This window comes from Rosa chinensis, chromosome 7 (assembly GCF_002994745.2).
Source record: "Rosa chinensis cultivar Old Blush chromosome 7, RchiOBHm-V2, whole genome shotgun sequence".
NCBI lineage: Eukaryota > Viridiplantae > Streptophyta > Magnoliopsida > Rosales > Rosaceae > Rosa > Rosa chinensis.
Window position 1 is genome coordinate 59,909,416 of NC_037094.1, and position 16,936 is coordinate 59,926,351.

The 16,936-nt window shown below is 37.3% G+C and overlaps 1 protein-coding gene across 3 annotated transcripts in view; it reads right to left on the bottom strand.

Moving 5' to 3' along the window:
* LOC112176611 (BEACH domain-containing protein B) overlaps positions 1 to 15,912 on the bottom strand; it is a 36,970-nt gene extending 21,058 nt beyond the window's left edge. For 2 of the 3 annotated variants that reach the window (XM_024314624.2, XM_024314625.2), the window contains exons 1-13: positions 15,786 to 15,912; positions 15,016 to 15,238; positions 11,145 to 11,208; positions 10,143 to 10,365; positions 8,192 to 8,365; positions 6,880 to 7,203; positions 5,898 to 6,120; positions 5,315 to 5,383; positions 4,407 to 4,868; positions 3,848 to 4,172; positions 1,892 to 2,350; positions 1,639 to 1,797; positions 1,399 to 1,548 (exon numbers count right to left, since the gene is read on the bottom strand). In XM_024314624.2, the coding sequence (XP_024170392.1) occupies positions 1,399 to 1,548; positions 1,639 to 1,797; positions 1,892 to 2,350; positions 3,848 to 4,172; positions 4,407 to 4,868; positions 5,315 to 5,383; positions 5,898 to 6,120; positions 6,880 to 7,203; positions 8,192 to 8,365; positions 10,143 to 10,365; positions 11,145 to 11,208; positions 15,016 to 15,137 (2,754 nt within the window). In that variant the 5' untranslated portion in view covers positions 15,138 to 15,238; positions 15,786 to 15,912. Of the gene's footprint in view, positions 1 to 1,398; positions 1,549 to 1,638; positions 1,798 to 1,891; positions 2,351 to 3,847; positions 4,173 to 4,406; positions 4,869 to 5,314; positions 5,384 to 5,897; positions 6,121 to 6,874; positions 7,204 to 8,191; positions 8,366 to 10,142; positions 10,366 to 11,144; positions 11,209 to 15,015; positions 15,239 to 15,785 lie in introns of those variants that run through there. The other variant, XM_024314627.2, reaches the window with a different exon arrangement.
* Positions 15,913 to 16,936: the final 1,024 nt, after the last annotated feature.

Sequence of the window (16,936 nt, forward strand, 5' to 3'; positions counted from 1 at the left end):
AACTCAGATCTGTATTATTTAGCTTTCTATAGGAAACAGAAAATTTATGCAAGAGAGAGGGAGCATATAGGATGGTCATTAAGAAATCCACACAAAAAAAAAAAAGGAAAATCTTAAGATGCACTAGAAACCCAGCAACGAACAGATAAACATAACCAATAAAAAAAACAGCAGCCAAAAAATGGCAAAAAAAAAAAATACAGCTCCCTAAAATTCTGAGGCAAGGAGTGGCCATAAGGTCACCCAGACCAAAACTCTGTCCCACAGATTCTCAAACTCCTTTATCCTCAAATCTTCAAAAGTTCTTTCAAATCGAAATTTAACCAACAGCACCCCATTCTTCTTTTCTTTCCCACCAGTGCCACTGAGAAGCAAACCAAAGCATAATGCAGAGACGTTTGCTCTGTTGTATCTTTTCTCTTTCGTACACTAAAAGCTGTCTCTCTTCAAAAAAAGATAAAAATGACATTATTTATTGTTAAGGCAAGCCTTCACACTCCCAATGTAAGCGGCATGATATGGATGCCTTGTTCTGATACCACTAGAACCCCCCCCCCCCCCCCCCCCCCCCAATTTTTAATAAGCTAGTTTGACATCCTACCCAAAACCTATTGCCAAGTGGCAGGAGAGGTGCAGGATATTATATATTGTAAGAGAGACTGGACATCCCGATGTGGAATATACTCCAAACGCGCCTCCTTAAGTGTGGTGTGACCTGAGCCAAACACATTCACCTCTTATATAGGGTACCATGAAGCATGTGTTGGTTTTTACGGTTTTCTAACTCTCCCACCCATCTAAGTGATCTCCTTGCTTTTTCCAACTCCAGGATCCAAATATTCGAAGATCTCAAACTACCCTCCAAAGGGATTCTCAATCAACAGCCAGTCCCTAACTTCGTATCCTACACGCCTAAAAGGGAGCTGAAAAGACTCCTCAACTGTGATACCCACGATAACACTTGAGTCTCTGACCATGAACATACACCCTTTCAAGATCAATATTCAAACTCAAAACTCACTTTCTTTTTCTACAACTAGTTGACCACTTCAGCTGTAAACTGGTTCATCTGTTTATGAGTGTGTATTTACTGTTAAGGAGAGAGAGAAAAAAAGAAGCTGAATGGGATGAAGCCCTACTTTGTCATTCATTCTTTGGAACTTTAGATCATTTTGTGCCTTTACTCAATTATATAAAAGATGTAATGAAACGGTGAGCCAATAAGCTAAGGTCAACTTATTGTCTGCAATCAACCATGTTAACATATACGAAGCAATCTAACAGAAACAAAACCAAATGACGGGGGGTGGGAAGGATTATCTTATTTGGATAGGAAAGTAAAACAAAACATTATAATACAGGAGACGAGATGTCCATCTAGGTCTAAAGATAAATTACCTTTGATGTGTCATTGCTTGCAAGCAAACAGGTAAGAGTTTGAAGGACACCCAGAACCAAAGTCTCTCCATTAGCATCATCAAGGTTACCATTTAGTAAAGAGACAATGTGCAAAAAGCACTCTCCCTCACGAAACAAAGTCTGATAGGACTGAACAAAAAAAAAAAGTTTACACTGGAACATCAAATCTTTAAACAAAATAACTTTAAATGAGAATTAACTCGGTGCATGGGATTATACCACAGGATCAATCTGGAGCATATCTTGCATTCCAGCTAGTAAATTGATAGATAGCTCAACAAAGTTTCTTTCCCGGTCCTTTATTTGAGTGAATGTTTCCACGTATTTAGAACATAACTGCAACTTTGCTCTTTGATCTTCTTCAGATGATGGTACAATCTAAAATGTTAAGAAAAATGCAAAGTGCAATTACAAACTCTATCAATTGGTAAATCTAACAGTTAAGCAACTGAGCACATAGTATTAAAAATACCTTCATGAGATCAAGAATATGCTTTAGCACTTTATTTCTCAAACCTTCTATCCAGAATAAATCAAACAACCGACCAATACATTCAGAGCTATGCAAAACCAAACTTCCAGCATCTTCTATTGTAGAGAAAAACTCCATATAAAGCTCCATGGATGTTTCCATGCATTTGATCCATCTCTGCGTTGTCTCATGTGACTTAGATCTCTTCTGCTGACATGGAACCACTTCACCGACATTACTCTCAACAGAAAGGATTATATTGCTAGACCTTCTTGACTCTTGGGATTGAATGCAAACAACCTTAAGCACACGAGGAAATGAATTAACTGCTTTAAACGAAGCAATAGTTTTCTCAGCTGAAAGCTTTAATATGCGAAGCAAACACTTGGCAAGTGCACTAGAAACATCAGGATTGCAAGCACACTGTTCAAGGGCTTCTACGAGAGCAGATAATTCAGGCTGCAACAACATCAAATAAACAAGGATAAGCAAATATACAGAATATATGATGCTTATGTTAACTCGAAATAATACAGTAACTGCAAGGAACAAATCAGGATCATTGACAATTTGTTCATCCATGCATGTATGCCTCCAATATTGTATTGACATGTAGTTGCACCAGGGCACATGCATAGAGAGAGCTGTATTTAGAATTTTAAGTGGGGGCAAGATCTCTTTTTTGGATGCTTGGGGAAAGGAGGGAAGTGAATGATCCTCAATGACTGAAAGAGAAAGGTTATACCTTGAGAATTGAGAAGGATCCTTGTGGAGACAGAAGGCAAAGTTTGCCAGGGCAAAAGAAGGGGATAGAGAATAAACTATTTTTCTTTTTGAAAAGGGGCTGAACTGCAAATTAGCACGGTATCATGATCCTTTTAGTCGGTTTTGTCTTCCGTTCAAATTCTAGTGATGCCCATATCTGATGACTTATGTTCTGTATGTGTAAGGCCTTTAAATTAGTTATGTTATCAAGTGGGCCCACACAAGAAAGAAGTCAAATGTGTGGTATCAATGTTGAAACCGACATTCAGTGTTATATCAATTTCCAACACTTCAGCATCTGGGATTACCAGTACGTATACATGGTAGTAAAATGCGTTGTGTGTAGTGTCAAGAAGAAACCTTGGTAACAGTATTTTCTGTTCTCATTGTACAAAGCCAAATTTGGTTATGTTAGTGCAAGTGTGTTTTGCTGTTAAGCTTGTCTCCTGACAGCTTAACCTCCAGGATACCAAACTTAACAACAAACAAAACTAAAACAAGAATATATTCCTTAATACCTTTGTTAGCCTTCATAGACACCAACATCTTTTGCATCCGTACTTAATAATATGACAGTTTATTAAGGCTATCAAAGAAACAAATCGCTGTGTATTTATGCAAATTAAATCACATCTTCATTTAGCTAAAAGAAAGCATCTTTATTTATGCACATTTTTCACAAATAGTCACAGAAAGAAAAAGGGTTACTGAACGCTAGCCCCCAACTAAGTTCAAGGTTTTAGGCTGGTTGCCAAGCATGAGCTGGTGAACAATGTGGTTCTCCTAAACAAAGGGGCCAAGCTATTGTTTTTCTACTCACTGTTGTGTCATGTGCAAAATGCAGGAGTCTTGCTGTATTACATGAGACTGCTTTTGATTCGGGTGGTCTTGATAGAAAAAATGGGACTTTTGAATGCTATAAGATGCAAAACTGGAAGAGCTTTTGGAGGGTGTAAAGTTCTGTTAAGCTTTATGGGCTTCTGTTTTGGTAAATTTCAATTTATAAAGACTACACTTTCTTGTATTATGCCAGATTGGAGACTTGCTGTAGGTTAGGGTAGTTTGCTTGCAGCCTAGTTGCATGTGGTGTAAGTTTCTTCTTCTGCTTTTTTTTTTTTTTGACCTGTTGTGCACTTATTCTATCATTCCAGTAGAAGCAATTTAGATCATTACGTAAAATACAGAACTTACCGAATTGTCTGGGCTCCCATTAGAAGTTGCAGCAAACTCCAAAAATGAAATCACATCCATTTGGAGAACTTCAATCCCACAAACTCTTGCTTGACTGATGATGTCACAAGAAGAAGAAAGCATTCCATTTTTCCTCAGGGACTCAATACATGTACAGCACTCTCCAGAAAGATCATCAGGAGCTGGTCCAAAATAGAAAAAATTCTCAGAAAATATAAGCTCCCAGATTCCCTCGTTTTGAAATACTTTGAGTGAAACAGGGGATGCATCAAGAACCATCCTAAATGCATTTAATACAGAGTGCTGCAGCGCAGTGACAAAGACCCTGCAGAAGGGAACACCGAGCAAAGAGTAAGTCACAAAAAAGGGACTGAAAGTTACACGAGTATATAAAACAGAATTAACAACATACTAAGATGTCTGGGAAGAGACTGAAATTTATCAGAAAACTTTGGGAGCTTATATTTCAGAGGTAACAACATACTGATATATAATAAAGAATCTCCGATAAAAGAAACATAAAATGGTATATATGCACATATAGTTACACGATATCAACCTTAAGTGGCTTTTTAAATCATTTTGATCTGAACAGGCCTTAATGCAGGGGAACACTGTTTGAAGAACCCTCATGATCCATGCCACTGAAAGTTCACCATACGATGAAGAAAATGGCACAGTAATTCGACCAGTGGACAGTTCAACATCATGAGATTTTATATCTTCTGAAGAGGGAAGGAAAGAACAAAATACTCCGCTCAACTTAAGAACATAATCATTCCAAACTTGAGAGTAAGAACCATCGGCAGGAAGAGCAACAGAAACCTCTGCAATGCGGCTATTCACAGTATTGCCAGTTCCAAAGTCAACTTCAGGCATTTGAGAACCTTGCTGACCAGACAATCCCTTGGTGTGTTGTTTATACTCGTGAAACGTGAAAGCAGGGGAACAAAAGCTATTTGCGAATTTCTGAACCCTTCCATTTTCACATAGAAATTGCAAGTTGCTGAAATTCCCAAAGCTGCATACTTGTCAAGGGAACCAACAGCAGGTTGCAGATAACAGATAATATGAATACAAAAAACTTGTAGCAGAGACAAAAACAATACCTACTATTTGATAAAAAGCAACAAAGAGAATATTCAGAAGCTAAAGTAAACCCATTTTTTGTCAACAGACAGGAGATTGATTGGGGATATACTTTCTTTACCACGAAGGGCTTTTAATGTGAAACAAATAGAGCATTCAGAACTCAAAGTGTACTATATATGCACCCACCCACCAAGGGTGCATTGGAATCGAAGGGTACAAACACATATGAAATAAACAGATAAGTAACAGAAAAGGAGAACAAGAACTTTTATCCATGAGATAGAAGATATCCAGAACTTCAGATTTCTCATCTAGAAACCAAAAGCATGGGTATTAAATCTTGTTAGCTAACCAACAAAAGGACCGAAAGGATACACAGCCTCTTTGAGAACTTCCAAGGAGAGAACATGCAGCTGGAAGATTTTTATCAAGGGATTCTCAGATCTGCATTAATATATTAGACACATGTCATAGCAAGAAATATTTAGCAGGAGAGTCGGAGAGTATAATCAAAGGAGCCAGCAGGTCCCATTCAAGCAGGGAAAAAAAATCACCAAAAAGAAAATGTATGGTTTTAAGTTTGAAGGTGATCAAATGATATAGTCATATAGTAAGCCTTTCAATGAAACAACTAAAGTTCCAACATTCAAGCTGGGCTAAATTATACATGATTGTTGGTAACTAAAAACTGCATAATCTCTAGGTTTGAGAAGATCAAAAAGATATAATGGCAAAGTGTACTTGGTCTAAATCTACATCCCACCCACCCCCCAAAAAAAAAAAAAAACTAACTAATATCAATGAACCAAAACAAAATGCTGCTCGCTATTTGTGACAGCAACATCATCAGAAAATTTTGCACAGAAAATATTACACGAGAAACGAGCTATGGAATGCACGACAAAAATATAATTTTGGCTGATAGAATGCAAGATAGTACATAAGGAGTAAGTTTTACCTATTGTCAGCAGCACAAGCAGAGTTTTTCAATATTAGCCCATTATTTGATGGTATTCCAAGACCATCCAATAGAACTTCAAGTCCTCCAATGCTTTTAAAAAGATTTTGACCACGAGGGTTCTGAGATAATGTTGAATGAAGAATTCTCAAAGACAAATACAGAAGTGATGTATCTGTCCACTGTTCTTTCATGCTTAAGCTTCGGATCACACGCAGCAGCTCTGGACAAGATTACCCTCCATCAGTGAAAATATAGTTGCAAATGGTTTACAGAAGAACGACTATATCATCAAGTAAAGATGCCAAAAGAATTGTGATCTTCAGGGAACTCAAATTATTTCTAAGTAAATTAACAAGGGTGAGGGGGAAAAGACTTTAGGAGAACTGTAACTGGGATGTATAAGAATGCAGAGATAAAGACCATTTTTTTTTTTTTGAGATGAAATAAACTTTATTAACAAACTGAGAAACTACAAGCTGTGGACTACATGAAGTCCACACACGAAAGAGGACATTCCAAAAAGCTGTAAACTTAGAGGATAACAACTAGTTGATGGCTGACTTCAAAAGACAAAGTTAATTATGGCAGATCCATAAGCAAATGAAACATGAAAACAATCTTGTGGAAGTAAGGGAACTCTGACCAATGACATTCAGCATACCCATTGACTATTTCCAGAGCAATCATTAGACTTTTAACAAGGACACCAGACACGCAGCTTATAAAAAAAGTAGAACACAGGGCAAGGACACAGACAAGCATTTATGACTGAATTTAGTATTTCCTAGCAACATAAATGAAAAATATATAATAAGTTCAACAGAAAGTAACACTTAAGCTCCAGACAGAAATAAATCATAAAAAAAGATTATTTATAGTCCTTTTAAGTCATAAATATAAGATTGCAAATTCTAGAAAGTTTTACCAAGTTGAGACGCAAAATGTCTGATAAGACATAACTAAAAATTGCCTACCTTACCTACTAACCAATTAAGTCCACCAGCTTCCATCACAGACACAACTGCCCTCTGATGCCAACGTAACAATATTTCACTAGGGGGAGCATTTGAACTACTAGAAGAATCGACAGGAGATGCACCACCCCCCGAGACAAAGCCTATGGTATTACTATACAACTGACATTTCTCATTTACATTTGAATTCAAATCAATAAAAGTACTTATTATTGACACCACATATACAAGTATTTGTTGCAGGAGTCCTGTCTTCTCCACGGTAAAATTAGATAATTTTTCGTCAGCTGAAAGTGCGCAACTTATTGTTTTAAGTTGGACAACAACCCCTAACATAAACAAAAAAACACAAAGTAAGACGGTATTTATATACCTCAGGATTCAACAGTCATAATACAAGATCAATTACAAGAAAATCATCAATTTGGGTCAATCAGATACAGTATAATCCAGCATTTGCAGGCACATTAAAAAAGAGAACACCATCTAATAACCTGTCTCAAAGTGGATCAGAATTCATCGATATAGATATTTTTTTTTCTTCAAAGATGCTTAACAGAGGTTGTTAGAGATTAAACATGCAATATGGACTGGAGACGCTAGATGGCTCAAGTCCCAACTTCTTATATTCTATAAACATCAGCCTATTCAGGATGACATCACTAGGTGTATTATGTGTGTGTGATAAGCTTACAAGAAACAAAATGGAAGTTTGTTTGAAGTTGGGATAGAAGATTAGGTATTGTATGTTAGGTATTCAACAAGAAACAAGATAGAAGATTAGGTATCGTATGTTAGGTATTTTTCTTCAAAAATGCTTAACAGAGGTTGTTAGAGATTAAACATGCAATATAGACTGGAGATGCTAGATGGCTCAAGTCCCAACTTCTTATATTCTATAAACATCAGTCTATTTAGGATGACATCAGTAGGTGTATTATGTGTGTTGAATAAGCTTACAACTTCTCAAATCTAATACCTAACATACGATACCTAATCTTGTAAAGGTGATCTCCAAACACCCAGTACTTTATCCATGATTCTCCACCCAACATCAACAAAAGTAGGCAGCAGGGGAATGTTCAATTAAGGATTTTACGTCTTCACTGAAACCCAAGGCTCAATTCAATTAATGCCTCAATCCCAATGGTCGGCTGATTCTATCTCCTTTGTTTCAAATAATACTCAAACCAAACTTTTTTCTATCTTATCTGGATAAGTTCCAGTGAGAATCTACTTCCAAGTGAGAATGAATTTTTTAGCACAACTGGGTACATTTCAGACAAGATCACTAGCAAATATGAATACAGACAATACCTTTCATTAATGCCGTTAGCTTTGGAATGCCACCATAGTATCCCAAAACTCTGCAATTTTGCAGCGAACGATTAACAATCAGAAGAGCATCAAGGAGTGGAATCCCTTCAGAAATGATATTTAAGATTGTGGAATGGCCACAGAAGTCTGCTGATCGGACTGTACTGCTATTTACTGGATTAACCATGGCAAAGAAAAAAGTAAATGGCATGGCAAGAAAACAGAATTTGAAGGAAGATCATAATCACTAATGTGGAAGAAAAAACAGCTATAAGGAACAATTAACCACATACATTAATCTCAATATAATATGGACCACATTCAAGAAAAAATTCATCAAATGCTCTCCAAACAAGCAGACACATATACATTTCCAGTAACATTGAAAAAGGAACAATGTAGATCGAAACAATAACACTGATGTCATTTAAAATACTGATATCAGGCTTTTATTCTGTGGAGTTTAAGAAGGCTTTCCTACTTCATTAATCCAGTGGATATGTTAATTATAATTTTGTTTGCTAAATTTTAAAAAAGAAAAGAATAATAATAAGGTTATTGAAAGAATGTTGCTATAGTAGCCATCCGACTAAGAGAACGCACTTCACGTGCCTTTTTCTTCTTCTCTCAACACCTAGCCGTTACCAAATCCCGACTCCGATTAGCCTCCGTTGACCTCCTTTTCTCTGTAACTGAGTTGTCTGGACTGGTGGCAAACGCTAGTGTTTGCCTTCTCTGCCCTTCCACCGGGAACTGACGCAAACGTTGCTACATCCTAACTATTCCAGCAAGACCCAACCATCCCAACAGTCTCAAGCCTTCAATGTTTTCTTTTTTTCTTTTTCTTTTTTGAAAAAGAAAGAAACAGTTTTTATTGAAAACTGAAGAAAAGCATAATACAACTAGGTGGCAAGGAGTCCACAGAAGATAAAACTAGGCAAACAGCCTAGCAAGTGCCTTAGACTACGGCTGCTTTCCAATCTCCCCAGAAACAGAAGCACAAAGAGACACCCAGAACCTAACTCTCTCCCAAAGTAATCCCAACTCTTCACCACTATAGACTTCAAAGATTCTTTTATTTCTTTCCTTCCACACCATCCAAAAGCAGATAGATTGTGGCTAAGCAAATCAATGCTTCCTAGAAAACATCCACTATAGTGGAAAGCCTGAAGTTGATCGTCAAGGTTAGTTGAAGTAAAGCCAAAATATATATATATATATAGACACACACACACACACATATATACACAGATCTTATCCAGAGCGAGGCCTCGCTTTGAAATTTCAGAGCGAGATTGGTGTTTAGGGTCACTTTTAGGTCGCATATCCACATCTCAACCGTTCAGTTTCTAGGCACTAATGTATAGATCATCTCTGCAAAATTTCAACGAAATTGATGGTCTTTAAGGTATCTGTCCAACCTGAACCGTACTAGCTTTTAAGCGAGTTATCAATGCCTTAACGACCATCAATTTGGCTGAAATTTTGCAGAGATGATCTATACATTAGTACTTAGAAACTGAATGGTTGAGATGTGGATATGCGACCGAAAAGTGACCCTAAACCCTAACCTCTCTCTGAAATTTCAAAGCAAGGCCTCGCTCTGGATAGGATCTGTATATATATATTTGTTTCATTTTAATAGAAAAGGTCAAAAATAAAAAATTAGGACTTCTTATCCTCTGTTGTACTTTGTGCCCTTTTCAAAAAATTTGTTACTCATTCTAATTCTAAATAATGAAAATTGAAAATACAAACATAACTTTCCCCAAGGTTTTGCTAGTCAAGACACGAGAAGACCATTCTAATTGGACGTTATAAGAGATATCACACAGAAACCAGAAAATATCATAAGATAAAGAACGAAATTCTCTTTTGCAAGAAGCATTTGATGCAGCAGCAAATGCATACCACACCATTTAATAAACAGTAAATATGAAGTTCAACTTACATTCAACAACCATAGCAGTTAATTGTGTAATCTCTTCAGTCAATACTAAGATGACTTCTGCGGGATGTCCAGCAAAGCAACCAATAACTACATCATCAGACTCTGCATGTTGGATGGTAGTCGAAGCAGCCTCTGAATTTTGGTCAGAATTTACTGGTTCCCAGTTCTTGTATACAACTAGGAACTGCTTGAGAAAAACATGAAGCAGCCTCCTCTTTTCCACCTGCATATTAAGTGAGGACAATAATAAGAAATCATATCTCACAAGGAACAAGAAAAGCTAGTTCCCATTCACTACTATCAAAGCATTTCCTTTCAAAACAAGTTAGAAATAACGCGGGATTTGGTCCGATCTTTACAAAGACGCCAGGCCCCAAATTGTGCAAAGGAATGTTATGTAAAACATTTTACTAAAATCATATCTTCTACCAGAAACCCAACCTAAACTACAGAAACCATTCCTTAGTTTTCCTGGTTGTTTGGAAAACAAAAGCAAACAAACAAAAAAATGTATTCAAGATCATAAGAGGATAGCAAGCTTGGGCATCAAAAAGATCAGTTTATATTATTTGAATATCCACGGGTTAGGTGAGTTTATTATCAAAAGCTGAGTAAGTGAAAAGTATTTATGTTTTATTTTTCTTTGACCTGTTGTGCGTTACGTGCTTGGTCATCAGCTCATGGTTAAAAGATATCTATTTTTTCAATTGCTATAAATTAAATTCTACCAACTAACTTCATGAAGGTGCTATTACTCTTTTCTTGTGAACATGTAATATACATGGCTCACCAAGAAAATGAGTTAGCTACTGTGAGAACCAAAAGAATCCTAACATTGTTTTTGGCAAGACAGTGAACCTGGACATAATTCATAAGAAAAAAAATCTACAAAAAGCATCTAAAAAGTGCAAATCAATAATTTTTACATGAGAAAATAGATTTAAGTAGCCACGTAGTTAGAGAACCTTGAAGAATTTCAAGAAAAAGAATTTGACATTGTACCTTATCGACAGCTTTTTGATATCTAGCCCAAAGTATATTTAGAACGGCCTCATCTCCAACTTCACTGAAAAAATAACAAGCAAACCATCAACAGACCCAGTGCTGATATAGTTTATAATTCTGCACATTGATGCCCATAAAATAGGTGTAACAAAAGGAATGTGTAACAGAAGGAAAACTAAATTAGGGGAAACAAAAGGCTTTCAAAATGAAAACAAACAAGTTCAACATCTTACTTTCAACTGATACAAGATTACAAGGTCCCACACATAAGTACATGAAATTTAACAAGAATCATCTCTAATTTGCAATACTGTACAACATTTGCCTACAGTGTAACAACTTGTAATAGAATTTCAAATAATCAACAGTATAAGAGTTTCAAACTCATGTTGCTAGCTTAGAACTGATAACATGTCAAGTTCAAATCAAATTTGGTGATAGGAAAGGGAGGGAGTGACCTGAGAGCAACAAAATTAAAAGGCATCCAAATTACAAAGAAAAGGAAGTTTATCAACTAGTATCAAATTCCTGAAGCAATACAAATAAAAAAAATAGGGTTTTTGTCCATTTACCCTATTTTTAGAGATTTTTTTCTCACCTATCCCATTAAGCTTTTTTAATTCCCTCTTACCCAAAACACTCTAAGGAGGTCTTCCCTAATACCCCATTAAGATTTTTTTTTTTTTTTTAAATACCATTTTACCCTCACTCCTCTGTCACTTAGACAGAGAGAGAGAGAAACCATAGGAGACTTCGCCGGAGCCCGGTCACCGGCCGCCAGAATCCGGCCAACTTTCGCCGGATTCCATCACCGGTCAACAGATTCCAGTCACTGGCTTCCGCCCACAGGAATTTGCTGAAAATCTCACCGGAAAAGTTTTTTTGCCCCCCCAATAGACGTCTATTGCCCCAATAGTCTATTGCCCCTTAATAGACGTCTATTGCCCCCTAATGACTATCAGCCATATATTGCCCCCCAATAGGACTTTCAATCGCCAGAATGGAAACTAATCTCCCTAAATTTAGACAAATAAAACTTTGATTACAGAAAGAAAAAACAAGGAGATTACATCAATTCAAAACGTCTATTGCCTCCCAATAGCCGTCTATTGCCCTCCAATAGAACTTTCAGTAGCCGGAATGGGAACTAATTTTCCTAAAATTAGACAAAAAAATACTTTGATTAAAAAAAAAAAGAAATTATATCAATTTAAAAACGTTTATTGCCCTCCAATAGACGCCTATTGGCCCCTAATATTCATTTAAAACTTTTTTTCCTTTCCTCCTGTCCCGTTAATTAAAAAAAAAAATTAAATTAAATCTGATTTGGGCACCCAGAAAATGATATGGGCACCGATGTCCTCTTCTCCCATCTTTCCGACTGCAGACCCAGGACCGGAAGTAGTCTTCCGGCTAGGCAGGGGTCGTGGATGATGTCGCTGACATCCTCTGGGAGCTCGAGCCCAAAGCCTCCTTGAAACCTGATCTGATTGCGCGACCTTGTCCTCCTCCTCGACGACACCATCTCCGCCAGTTGGAAGCTCTGGCGACTGGATCATGCTGGGGGCAGCTTGGTGTGCTTCGTGCGTTACTCGGAAACACCAGAACAGCTTTAGGAGGACAGAGGCGAATCTATGGATGCGATGAGCAACGGAGACGACGACGAGTTCCGGTTTGCCGTTCTTGCAAGTCGCCACCATGGCCGAACGTTTGGATCGGAGATGACCAGACTCCGCTTCCTGCTGCCGCCGGTCTGCAGAGAGAGATATCGCCGGATCGAAGAGGGATGAGAGCGCTGGCCGAGAGAGAGAGAGAGAGAGAGAGAGAGAGAGAGAGAGAGAGAGAGAGAGAGAGAGAGAGAGAGAGAGAAGGATGATGAGTGGCAAATGGTAGTTTTTTAATTGGGTTGAGGGTAATTCGTCATTTTATTTTAAAACGGGTTGGTGGGAATAAAAATCTCTTGCTGGGGTAAGTGGGATGACTTTTGCCTATTTTAGAGCTTTGGGTCAAGGACCCTAAAAAATAATAATAGAAAAATAAAAAAGATACACACTTTTGGCCCTGTAAGGAAAGTGTGGATTTTAAATGCCATTTTCAAAAGAAGCACCTCTTCCAAATGGTACCATTAGTGGATGCAAATAACCCTAAACAAATATTTCAGCCTCTCTTTTGGTTTGAGTAGAATCCCACCATGGGGAGTTTAATTTATAAGATCTGGGAAGTTTAATATAATTTCAGCCTCTCCACTCATTGGTTTGGATGCTCTAATTTTAACATTGCATCAGAACATGCAAACTATATCAACCGCTTGTTGGCCCCAATTTATGGTAGTAGCGGCGAGATTCAAGTTCTTGGAGCGATATAATTGTAACTTTGGAATTGCTCACATCATTCACATGTGCTAAAAGTCAACCATCCAATATTTTTTTTTCCTTTTTATTTTTTTTTAATTATTTTGAAAGCTCTTGGAGTTAACTGAGGGAGGGTTGGGAATTGGGTTAGGACTAGGCTAGGTCAGGGTTCAATTCCTGTCAAATGTAACCAAAAAAGGCAGAATGTTGTAATCTCTAATTCAGCTGATACCCATAAGGCTGCCAGATACTTCACCCCAATCCAAAGCTCCTCCAAACCTACACCTCTATAATCTTCAAAAATTATTCCATTTCTGTCTAGCCAAAGAACCCATATGACAGCGAGCATACTGCATCCCCAGAGAACTTTAGCCTCTTCTTGTCTTTGCCGAAACCAATCTACTTTTTTTTTTTTAAGAACAATCAGATATCAGGAATGCCAAAACCAGATCTACTGGCAGTTAATAAAGCAAGACTCCCTGCTGGAATCTCCCAATTCAAACCAGACCCAAAAATAACCTCTCCCACGCCAACCACGCAACATGGATTCATGTGCTTGGCCTGATGCCTGGTCGCACGAGGGGCGTGTTGGATGATGTAGAATCCTACGGCGAGGAAACTTTAGTAGCCTTTTTACCTTCGCCGTAACAAGTACTCCTTCCACTTAATAAAGCAAGACTTCCTGCTGGGATCTCCCAACCCAACCCAGCCACTAAAATAGCCTCTCCCACAAACAAGAAGCAACTTAACACTGCACAAAGACATTATCTACACTGTGGGGAGAAAAACAAGAAATTTGGTCTTATATGCTGAAGAATATCAAAACGAGTAACCGTCCCATGTGCCACCAACCAGCCTAAGATCTTTGATCTTGGGTGGAAATTTAGCCTTCCATATAATACTTGCAGTTAAGAAAGCAGAACCAAAATTATTCTCGATCAAAAATTTATAATTGAAAAGTGAGAATTCCAGCGGATTCCAACTTCAATCTCCCTCCATCCACAATAGAGTCATCCAATTTGACTTTCTAATAACACCAGCAACTAAGACAACTCCCTTACCTCTTCAGGGTCCCAGCCATTACCCTGATAACCACTTCTTATCACAGCATGCCATAGAGATTCTCTTTCAATGGAAACCTCCAAATCCATTTTCTTAAACTCTAAGGCATACACACTCAACATGTATGTGTGATCGATACAGTTCTTCAAAAGGTTTAATTTCACATGGCTTTAGCATTCCTGTGGACGCTTTAACCAGATAGGATGATTTATACCTAAGACCTATCTCATCCTCACCCAAGCCTTTAACAACTGACTCAAGACCTTTGTTAGTGAGAAGATGAATAAGATCCTCCTATATTTTAGATTTTTGAAAACCATAACTAAGCAACACAGTTCTTTAGTAAAACGTTCAAAGGGGTTTACATGATCTAATATAGCCATCCACATAAACACATAACATATGACAAATATAGATAACTAACGTGCCAGAGTATTATAGCCAAGCATAAGTACCTGAAGCGGATCCTCAAACCAGGGGCAGAGAACCTCTGGGAGTGCGACCCTGAGAAAGAATCTCCATCGTGGCCACTGGATGTCCTTCGAATAAGGTCAGCAACACCCTTGACGATATTCATGCTCTCACCGCCAAGATGTCTATATGAATCAATACTCTATAATCCAATAATTGGGATGCCGGTGGTAAGGCCTGCCCATCACCTTCAGCGAACTCGCCTTACTATTACATAGCACACAAATCACCATTATATTAGCAAAACTTGTCTCATACACTACAAAAATTAAAAGAGAACTAAAATTTTGTCGCCACTAGAAAAAAAAAATACTAGAATTTTGGTTTAGGGAAGAGTTACAATGAGAGCAGCTCAGTTAAGTTCCACAAGAAAAATCGGCTAGTTATAGTTGACTTTCTATTTTCTTGCAAAAAAAAAAAACGATTTTGTTCTAAAACCACCAGCTCGTTTTCCATTTACTTCCCCTGGATTTCTTGGAAAACTAAATTGATACTGTATCCAACTATCAATGAACTACTACTACTGCTGCTTACGCGCAAAGCAACCTGAACTTTAATCAAATAAAAAAGGAATTTGAGAAACAATATTCAGCAAACCATTGAGATATGTGATGAAAACGAATGCAGATGAAGATTGATAACTTTCAGACCAACAAGTAGGACGAAAAGAAGAAAAAAGGAATAGGATCAGCGATGAACAAGAAGTTGAATTGGATAATTAGATAATGAATTTGAGGAAGGAAATGCTAAGAACCTGATCGGATCGCAGAGTCGGAATTCTAGGGTTTTTGATCGGAGATCTGAGCCTGGAATTCTTCTGAGCGCGCACTTTCGTCTTCAATGGCGTCAGTGTGTAATTGAAGAAAGAAAAAGGGAAGAACGAGAAAGAAGAAGAAGAATGAACCCCAATAAGTCGTTAAATTTCAAGATTACCCCTGGTGCTGGAGGCCGGTGACTCAGGTGGAAAATTTTCTCAAAAAAAAAAAAAAAAAAAAGCTGTGACCGGTAAGATAAGTAGGTAACTAAGTCTAACCAGCAAATTGACCCGGCGCAATACTGCGGTTTTTTTTTTTAATTTCAATGTAATAAATGAATACTCGCAATCTAAAAAATATCAGCGCTACTTAGAATATGATTTGTTAATAAATTTTTTCCATGATTTGTAGAAATTTACAAATATAAAACAGAATTGTTCTCCCATAAAAAAAAATTAAAAAAAAAAAACCTGAAAGGATATAGTAGAATTGTAAAAAAAAAAAAAGCAGGATTGTAATTTCAATCAAAAGTCGGGGTAAAACTGTAATTTCAATAAACAGTGCTATGAACAATGTTACTCTAGCAGCTTTAGTATATGTATAATTTCTAGTCACCGGACAAAACGATTTTACATTTTTACCGAACTTTTATTAAGACTGAATGTTGTCATTTGGGTGCCTTTCTTTAATTTTATTCCTATTATAGATGGGAATTTCTCATTTTCCATATTTAGGGAATTCACATTGGTGTTTTCAACATAAATCAAATTTTTTTTTTTTTGAGAAACAAAGATAAATCCTCCTTCCAAACTCTAAATTCTAGAGCAATCTTGAAGCTGTACACCATAGAGGAGAGAAAACAAAACTCGGTCACACGAATTAGCTCCTCAACTCATGTAACGAATCAGTCAAGACTCGCACAGTAAGAGAGAATTTGAGTGGTTGATATCTAATTTTATGGCTCATCTCAACAATCATACCAACTAGACTCCATTAGCATAGCACCAATAGGGTTGATCCCATTGGTGTTGATAAAAAATTGAGACTCGAACTTAGGTGCTATAATTGCAACCAAACAAAGTTACTAATTTTGCCAAATCACAATTTTCTGTCACTTTATTCTAATATGTTGCCCTCAAAATTGATACCA